Here is a 9,867-nt window from a genome sequence, read left to right on the forward strand (position 1 = left end):
ATGTCCATGTATCACTCTTTGGTTTTAATTTTGTGGTCATTATCCAAATACTTTGTATTGCCAAGAATAATGAAAGTGAAAAAAGATATTGAGAGAGGGGCTGGCGCCGCGACTCACTAGGCTAATCCTCCACCTTGCGGCGCCGGCACACCGGGTTCTAGTCCCAGTCTGGGCGCCGGATTCTGTCCCGGTTGCCCCTCTTCCAGGCCAGCTCTCTGCTGTGGCCAGTGGAGTGCACCCCATGAGAGACCAGGAGAAGCTCCTGGCTCCTGCCATCGGATCAGCGCGGTGCACCGGCCACAGCGCCGGGCGCGTCAGCCATTGGAGGGTGAACCAATGGCAAAGGAAGACCTTTCTCTCTGTCTCTCTCTCTCTCACTGTCCACTCTGCCTGTCAAAAAAAATAAAAATAAATAAAAAATAAAAGAAGATATTGAGAGAGGTGAAAAAGGAGAGATGCAGGCACCCAGTTTGTGTGAGAAGATAGGATTGGCTCTTGAAGGAACAGATAAGTGAAAATCATTTTAACAGCTTATTTGCAAATTCTCCTAAGATATTCAACACAGGCATTTCATATTGTAGGTTTCCCAATATAGAAATGAAATTATCCCATGTTAGTAAACTTCACCTTCATTTAGTGCTGGACATAAGATTACATGTTTCTTTTTTTTTTTCTTTTTTCTTTCTCATACAAAGCGTTGAACTCTACCTAGAATAGAGTCAATCCTCTGTCTATAAAGTTAAATGAAAATAGATCTCAGCAGAAAAAAAAAAAAAAAGGAACAGAAGAGAGAAGAGGCAGGGAGGTGGGAGGGTGACTCAGAGGCAGACACAGTGAGAAGAATTACTATGTTCCTAATGTTGTATTTATGAAATGCATGGACATAAAAAAATTACATGTTTCCTCCATAAGGGAGGACTCAGGGAAAAGGATCAGAACTAGCAATGGGAAGAGTATCCCGTTTGTCTTTCCCAACATTGTTTGGTTAATACCCTGAATCACACTGAAAGAGATCTGTGTTTGGGGGTAAGAACTGCTGCATATGCCTGTATGTTGAATTCATTCATCTATACACTAGGTTTACTGCAGGGTAAGCAGCACTTTCACTGAGCCCTTGAAACTTAACCAAAGGACTCAATCATCACATTAGTAGATGTAAGAATGAAGGAATGACCAATTTGTAATTTTAGGATGGGACTGGGCTAAAAATTTATCTGGTTAACAAATATCTCTGTCAATAAAATGCAAATGCACAATATAACAAGGTTACATTGTAAATGCGTAAGAGAACAAAATTTAAGAATACCCCCCTAACAGCCATAAATAGTTGAGTAGCTTTATATTCACACAAAGCACATGTGATTTTTGTATCACTATATAATTTTATACATATATGTTAATTTACTTGACTATAGTAACCAATACACTATGTAACATCTCAAGTCATCTTGTACCCTTTAAATATACACAATAAAATATTTAAAATTAAAACAAATATGACATTGGCTAGAAAAAATAGGCTATGGTATTGGCTCTAAAGTTTTCATTTCATAATTCAAAAAGCTGCTAGATTTTTTCCCATTTTTTTCATGTATCATGTTGTTTAATCCTGTTGAAATATGAGTGAAAGTGGACAAATGAATTCTGTATAAACACAACCAAGTTATTTAATTTTCAATTCACTGTTATTCCATCTTTTAATTTAGAAAATATAGATGACAGCAAGGTTTCCATACACACTGTTACAATTATGGAGGTGTTAATTAAAATTATAATAATTATTCATGATTTGAAACTTAATTACTCTTGTGGTTATAGCAGTTATAATTTTCCCAGGAAGTGACAAATATATGAAATCAGAATACATTGTGGAAGCTGCAGTTGCTCAAACAGTATTTAATTTTTGGTAATATTCTACACACTCTTTTGGCTTTTTTTTACTTCAATACCTAGATATTAATAACTTTTGTAAAAAGTAGTTCATAATGAATAAATGATACAGTAACAACTAGTTAAACTTTGCTCTGAATACCATATTTATCATAAAATAAGTGGATATTTTTTCACAGTTCCCTTGTCAATATTAATGGATATACCATCTGAAACATACAAAATGTTTTATTAAGAAGATATCTAAGGCCGGCGCCGCAGCTCAATAGGCTAATCCTACGCCTAGCGGCACCGGCACACCGGGTTCTAGTCCCGGTCGGGGCGCCGGATTCTGTCCCGGTTGCCCCTCTTCCAGACCAGCTCTCTGCTGTGGCCTGGGAAGGCAGTGGAGGATGGCCCAAGTGCTTGGCCCTGCACCCCATGGGAGACCAGGAGAAGCACCTGGCTCCTGCCATCGGATCAGCTGGAAGGAAGTCAAGCCCAGTGAAATTACTTTTATGCAAGTCATAATGAATTGATAACATCACTCTGCACGTGGCTCCACTCAAAGGTAAGGGAGAAAACAAAATGTAGTCTTGGGATTTTTAGTCTCTTTATAGAAGAAAGGGATAATTGGATTTCAGAGAGGAATAACTCGTGGTCTTCTACAGCACATTTCAGTCATGACGATATGCATGTATGTCTTATTTCCATTAGAAAAACAAATACACAAACAAAAATACTTGTTTACTTTTCAGAAAACTCCAAGTTTAATTCATATTACTACAACTATTTCAAAAATTGAAGATATATACAAACCTCTATATTAGGTATCCATGTAGTTCTTGGAGTCTGACCTCCTGTAAAATCATGAACAAATCATCTTGCCCACTCTCAACTCCCTTGTCATACAACACACTCAGTTGTAAAGTGGTCAAACTGGACAGAATGACTAGTGGAGGAACTGCCATTAGGAAAACAGGAGGAAACAAAATCCTCCCAGGCAGAGATTCTAAGACACCCATCAAGAGTAGATGAGGAGTTTTTTGATGGCCTCTGCCAACCTTTGTTCTGTCTAGGATTTATCCCAGATTTCCTGGAAAATTCTTCCTTATCCTAATGGATAAATGGACTTATCAACAGACATGTCAGAACTGGGTGGAGTATGTCTTCATTGAGACATTTACAGTTTTCGCAGCATGCTTCCTGCTGGTAGTGTGTGAGGATTGGTCTAACGATCATAAATGGGGCAAAGTCCAACAGGATGATGGGAGGAAATCTTCAGGCAACATTCATTATCTCTAGTTATAGGCTCCAGAAGTAACTCACTTATCTACTGTTAAGTCCCAATTTCATGAATTTGGGGGATTATCAATTTAAATGATATATAATATAAATAAATGATATAACACATAACCAGGCAGAGACAGACTTGCTAGTAAAGTTGTACTCTTATTTCTACTAGCAAAATGGTCTAATTTGAATTCTTTTATTTTTCTAAACCTTTCTAAAATCAGAAAGTATCACTAACAAGTGGGCTTTGGGTCTGGCACTATGGTATGGCTTATAAAGCCATCTCCTGCAGTGCTAGCATTCAATATGGGCGCTGGTTCGAGTCCCAGCTGTTCCACTTCCTGTCCAACTCCCTGCTAAAGCACCTGGGAAAGCTGTGGAAGATGGCCCAATGGAGCCGAGGCTATGGTGCAGCAGGTTAACGCCCTGGCCTGAAGTGTCGGCAACCCATATGGGTACTGATTTGAGACCTGGCTGCTCCATTTCCAATACAGCTCTCTGCTATGGCCTGTGAAAGCACTGGAAGATGACCCATGTCCTTGGGCCCCTGCACCCATGTTGGGGACCCAGAAGAAGCTCCTGGCTCATGGCTTCGGATTGGCTCAGCTCCAGCCATTGCAGCTAACTGGGGAGTGAACCATGGGATGGAAGACCTCTCGCTCTGCCTCTCGTCTCTCTGTGTAACTCTGACTTTCAAATAAATAAATAAATCTTTAAAAACCAAAAATGGCCCAAGTGCTTAGGCCACTGCACCCATGTAGGAGACCTGGAAGAATCTCCTGGTGCCTGGCTTTGGTCTGGCCCAGCCCTGGCTGTTGCAGACATTTGGGGAGTGAACCAGTAGATGCAAGATCTCTCTCTCTACTCTGCTTTTTAAATAAATAAATCTTTTTTTTTTTTTTAAGTGGGCTTTGTCCAATGTTTTTCCCAAATACCAGAGGATACACCAGGGCTGTAGTTTGCCTTCCAAGTGGTCACTGGCATAACAAAGGACATCAGCTACACCACACTATTTTTTCCTTTGCACCCTCAGTACCCCCACTGGCTAAAACCCCCTAGTTTGGGATTTTAATGGGAGTTCCATACTTCTACATCCTGATTTGTGTTCAACTAAGCTACTGTAACAGAATCAAAACTCAATAATCCACGCAATATACAAAATTTTCTCTTAACAATCACTGAGGTAGGAGGTAGGGAAAGTCTGCTTCATGTGGTCATCTAAAGTGACAGGTTCCTTCCATGTGGCATTTTGTCACTTCCTAACTCGTTTGCAAAGTAGATTCTTGGTCACCACACTGAGTGCCTTCTATCAAGTAATAAGGTGAAGTTGTGCAAGTGAAAATGACAAGATTGTTTTCAAACTAAAAATGACTGAGGTTGCCACCTTACTTCCGCACACACACCCCATGTTTCCTAATTTAGTCACAAGGGCACATTGAGCTGAAATGGTGACTGGCTAGGAAGTACAGTACTACTGCATAGTCACTTATTTGTCCAAGTAAGTTTTCTCTGTGGCATAAAAAAGAAGTGTTATTTGAATAGGCAAAAGTAGAGATTCTGGAGGAGTTCAATATGATATTTAGCCATCATTTTCCATTATTATTTGACAACTGCCTTGTATGCTCCATTTTCCAATTTTTAGATTTAGAAAGTTATTCCAAAATTTTCCTCTTGGTGTTTATGTATCACTTATGCTAGACCGCAACTACAACTTCTTTATCATGGTCTCTTTCACTACTATTCTCTTTCTTTCCCTTATGTTTATCAACTAAAATTGAAATCCAGTAAGAAATACAGAAATGATACTGCATAGTTTTGGGTGCTACTTGTCTTTATATAGCATACTTTGTGATACATATTCAGAGGCCTACTCAAATAACAATTATTGACTAAGGCAGAAATTACTGATGAAGCCAGCATTTTTCTCTCCATCTCTATTAATAGGAAATCATTTTCACATTTCACATCACTTATTGATCACCCAAAGAGCCAAGAATTTGTGACACATATTCTGAATTGGGATGAGGTTTCTGAGTTGGGTTACGTCATTCAAATGGATATAAGTGTGTAAGAAACAAAGAAACATCCAGTCACTGGGCGATGGTTTTAGCCTTGACTGTCTCCAGTCTTTGGTAGGAAGGGGAGAGCAGGTAGTCCGTATATAAGTATCCTGGGCAGTACAAGCAGATCTAGGCAATCTTTTTCCCAAAATTCTTTAAAACTGAAGCTAGTGCATCATAGATTGTCCCTCGCCAAGAAAAATAAAGATGATCAACCTTCTCTCCACCTCTTTTATCATTTTGTGTTCTTTGTTATTTCTATTTCACACTACCAGTGAAATCCCAAGTACTTAAAATAAGGAGACTTAGGGATTGCTCTGATGGATAATCAAAACCACATTCAGAGACTATATAACGTGAGGCCTTTTGGTCTTTTCGTGTGGCCTAACCATTTGGCATCAATCCCCCATTTGCAGCCCTTATCCTGTTTGGTGTTTGATACTAAGTAATTTTCTTGCCACACATTTACATATTTAAAAATAATTAGTAATTTAGATAATTTATAAAATGAGATCCAGGCAGAGTAATGTTTCATACCTAATTTTAAGCCAAAGAGCTTATTTGGGGAAAAATGATTGTACTGTAAATATAGGAGCTTAGGCAATATTTAAACTATATGAATTTATGAAAAAAGAATTTGGCTCAGTGGTAAGTTGCTTCTGCTTAGGATGCCCACATCCCATAACAGTACCTGGTTTGAGTTCTAGCTCCTCCACTTCTTACTAGCTTCCTGCCAGTGTGTACCCTGGGAAACAGCAGATCTTGGCTCCAGTAATTGGGCCTGTTTAACCCATTTGAAAGATTAAGATGGTATTTCTGGATCCGGGCTTAGTCTAGTCCTACCCTGGCTACTGTGGGCATTTGGGTAGTGAACTAGTAGATGGAATCTCTCTCTCTCTCTCTTTCTCTCTCTCTCTGGCTTTCAAACAAAACAATAAATAAAATATTTTAAAGACATAAATAATCTAAATACTAAAATAATCCAAATACTAACTTAAAAATCTGTTTTTGCATAGCATTTTTAAAAATTCTGACTTATGTATAATAAGCTACTCATTTAAATTGTGTCTAATCTTCCTATAAACAATCCATTCTGTTGTTCCATGAATATGCACTGAGAAACTCTTGTGTGCCAAACAGTATTCTGGAAAATCAACCTGCAACAGTGAAAGTCAGTGAATAAGAGACTGAGTTCCTATATCAAGGAGCTTATATTACAGAAGTGAGAAATAACCACTAAAAAAAAAAATGTGCTTAAAAATAAGCAAATTGTGCTAGTGTATTTCTTTATATAATATTACAGTGGCAACTGATAAATGCTAAGCTGAACAAAATAAAGTAAAGGGTGGGCGAATATTAAGCAGGATTATGATGGGAACGTCTCATGAGTGGCATTTTGATGAGCTCTCAAAGAATGAAAGAAGGGGCAACTGGACACGCAGGAAAACATTTCCAGGTAGCAGGAACAACAAATGAAAAGATCTTGACACAATCGTGTGTGTGTCGCATTGAGGGAACCTCTAGAAGCCCAGTAGAGTGAGCAAAGGAGAAAATGGTGGCACGTAAGGTCTAAGAAACACGTGGCAGACAAATTGTGTGAGAAAAATAAGAGTTTTGTACTCTATAAGATAGAGGAACTAACAATGGATTTTGAGTAGAAGACTTATAGGATCTAAGTTACTTCTATAAGAATCACTTTGATTGCTAAGTGGATAGTAGAAACAGAGCAAGCAGGGCAGGGACCAGTTAGAAGGATACGGAATTCACTATGTGAGAGATGGTAATTACTTTACTTCTACCACAGTTCTCTCTGCGGAGATGTATAGACATGTTAATATTCTTGATGTATTTTGCAACTAGAGGTTCAAGAATTTACTTTTCGATTAAACATTAGATGTGAGAAAAAGAGGATTCCAAGATTTTTTGTATAAGTAATACTAAGGTGTTATCATGGACAAAGATGAGAAAAATGCAAAAGGGAGGAGTCTGAGTAGGAAATAGACATTTTTATGTTTTGAAATGTTAAGATGGACAAGCAAGTGGAAATGTACTGTAGGAAATGTAAATCCAGAACAGAGGAGAGGTGTCAAGAGTGGGGTCATGGGGCCGGCGCTGTGGCTCACTTGGTTAATCGTCAGCCTGTGGCACCGGCATCCCATGTGGGTGCCGGGTTCTAGTCCCGGTTGCCCCTCTTCCAGTCCAGCTCTCTGCTGTGGCCCAGAAGGGCAGTGGAGGATGGCCCAAGTGCTTGGGCCCCTGCACCTGCATGGGAGACCAGGAGGAAGCACCCAGATCCTGGCTTCAGATCAGTGCAGCGCAGGCCGTAGTGGCCATTTAGGGGGTGACCCAACGGAAGTAAGACCTTTCTCTCTCTCTCTCTCTCTCTCTCTCTCTCTCTCTCTCTCTCACTATCTATATCTCTACCTTTCAAATAAATCTAAAAAAAAAAGAGTGGGGTCATAATTTGAGAGTCATCAGAGTGCAAGTGTTATTAAAGAAATCACAGCAGAGGAGATTGGCTAAGGAATGAGTCTAGGTAGAAACAGAGAAAAACTCTAACACCTGAGGCCCAGTGGTCTCTAGGGTTAAGTGGTCAGGAAAATTAGGAAAAAATAGAGAAAAACAAGGAAATGAGGTGACTTGAGAGCAAGCGAAGTGTTTGAAGGAGCAGGAATTGATCAACTGTGTCAAATGGTACTAAAGTAAAATGAAGACCAAGCTTTGATCATTGGAGTTGAAAATGTCAAGATGTTGACAAAAGCTGTTTCAGTGGTGCAGGGGGAACAACAGCTGTGTTGAATGTCTTCAAAAGCACACAGAGGGAGAGTCAGTAAAAATAATGAGTAGAGGGATGGGAGTTTGGTGCAGTAGTTAACTCACAGTTGGGAATATAAACATCCCATATTAGAGAACCTGTTTCAAGCCCCAGCTCCTTCACTTCTGATCCAACTTTCTGTTAATCTACCCCGTGGGACACAAGAGGTGTTGGCTCAAGTACTTGGGTTCTTGCCTCCCATGTGGGAGACCTGGGTGGGGTTCCTGGCTCCTGATTTTGACCTGGCCCAGACCCATCTTCTGTGGGCATTTAGGAAGTGAACCCATGGATGCAGGACCTCTCTCCATCTTTCTAACTCTCTATCTTGCAAATAAAAATGAAAATAAATTTTTAAAAACTTGAAAGAATGAGTAGAGTTAATGCTTTTCATGAAATTTTTCTATAAAGATTCTATCAAGAAAGGAATAGTTGCTAAAGGAGACATGTAGGTTAGGGAGAGCTTTTTAAAGATTGGAGGTATAGATAATGGGTTTGGATATTAATAGGAATGATGTCATAAAGGGGTAAACTGATTCTGAATGATGAAGTGAAGACAGTTGGAAAGTAGGTGAGAGTAGACACATAAATTGTCTTTTGAATAACACATCGAGGAAGAATACCTTTAGACAAACACTGAAATGTGGACGCACTTAGTGAATTATTGAGGGAAAAGAAATGTCGTATATATTTGGTAAGTTTACAGACTTGCTGCAGCAGCAACAATGGAGTATAAATATAGTTTCAGTATTAGAAATTGAAGATGGATTTTCTTAAGGTAATAGCATTGAAAACCACAGACAATCGACCAGCTTATCATTATATGTAGCAACAGACCTTTTGTAACTTTCCTATGCACAAATTTTGAAATATTATACTTGTGTTTTAGGGAAAATTTGATTTATCAAATTGGAAGATAGATTTAAAAAAATACTGAAAAGGCTGGAAAAACATCACAGCACTTCTTGTCAATAACTTGTATTTTTCCTACTGTCTTTCCTACCTACAGTATTTTCCTACTGTCTTTAGGATTGTGTTTTATTTCTAGCAGTTCCTGGGATGTTACTTTAGCACACATTTTGCTTTCAAATTCCATATGAGAGTCTGGGTTGATTCTTGCTAATCTCACTAACATTGATTGCTGTCTGCATCTGTTTCAGTGTGCCTGAATACTATGACTACGGTCACGGAGTAACTGAGGATGCCTATGACAGCTATGGTAAGACCTTTTCTTTACTAAAACTGTGAAATCAGAACATCCATCAGTCACTGACAACTCAGAAATTACTTCTATCTTTCTCCCCCCAGTTGTTACAGAAGTCCAGACTAAATTGATTTATGTAATTCCAGGATGAGATTTGACTTACCGAGCCAGTGCCAGAAAATTGTACAGATCAATTTTGATGAAAATTTCAAAAGCAATTAATCATAATCACAGATCATTTCCAATCGCAACAGTAAGCATTCTGACTAGTGTCTTACGAGTTTCACCATGTCCCCTGTCTGACTTGTTGATATGGCAATGATACCATATCTTTTCTGATGTCACAAAGATCATCAGATTGATAAACATTTAAAATAGCTTAAAATTTTTAAGGGGAGAATTGTTATTATAAAATAACTTTCACATTATTTTTCTAGCATGTAAACTTTTTTTAAAAAAATTATGTATTTACTTGAAATGCAGAGAGACAGAATACGAGACACAGGGAGAGAGGGACTGAGAGAGGAAGAGAGAGGAGGAAGAGAGGGAGAGGGGAGAAATGAGGGAAAAGGAGAGGAGGAGGAAAGAGAGGGGAGGGAGGAGAGGGAGAGAAGTCTTCCATTTGCTGG

General features: G+C 38.9%; 1 protein-coding gene across 13 annotated transcripts in view; it reads left to right on the forward strand.

Moving 5' to 3' along the window:
* KHDRBS2 (KH RNA binding domain containing, signal transduction associated 2) overlaps nt 1–9,867 on the forward strand; it is a 702,022-nt gene that overhangs the window by 616,718 nt on the left and 75,437 nt on the right. For 12 of the 13 annotated variants that reach the window (XR_011388994.1, XR_011388992.1, XR_011388993.1 and 9 more), the window contains exon 8: nt 9,195–9,253. Coding sequence is in view for 2 of the 13 variants with exons in the window: in XM_051855537.2 (XP_051711497.1) it covers nt 9,195–9,253 (59 nt within the window). In the remaining 11 variants the exon portion in view is untranslated. Of the gene's footprint in view, nt 1–9,194; nt 9,254–9,384; nt 9,758–9,867 lie in introns of those variants that run through there. The other variant, XM_070074657.1, reaches the window with a different exon arrangement.

The sequence above is a fragment of the Oryctolagus cuniculus genome, chromosome 5, assembly GCF_964237555.1.
Source record: "Oryctolagus cuniculus chromosome 5, mOryCun1.1, whole genome shotgun sequence".
In the NCBI taxonomy this organism is placed as follows: Eukaryota; Metazoa; Chordata; class Mammalia; order Lagomorpha; family Leporidae; genus Oryctolagus; species Oryctolagus cuniculus.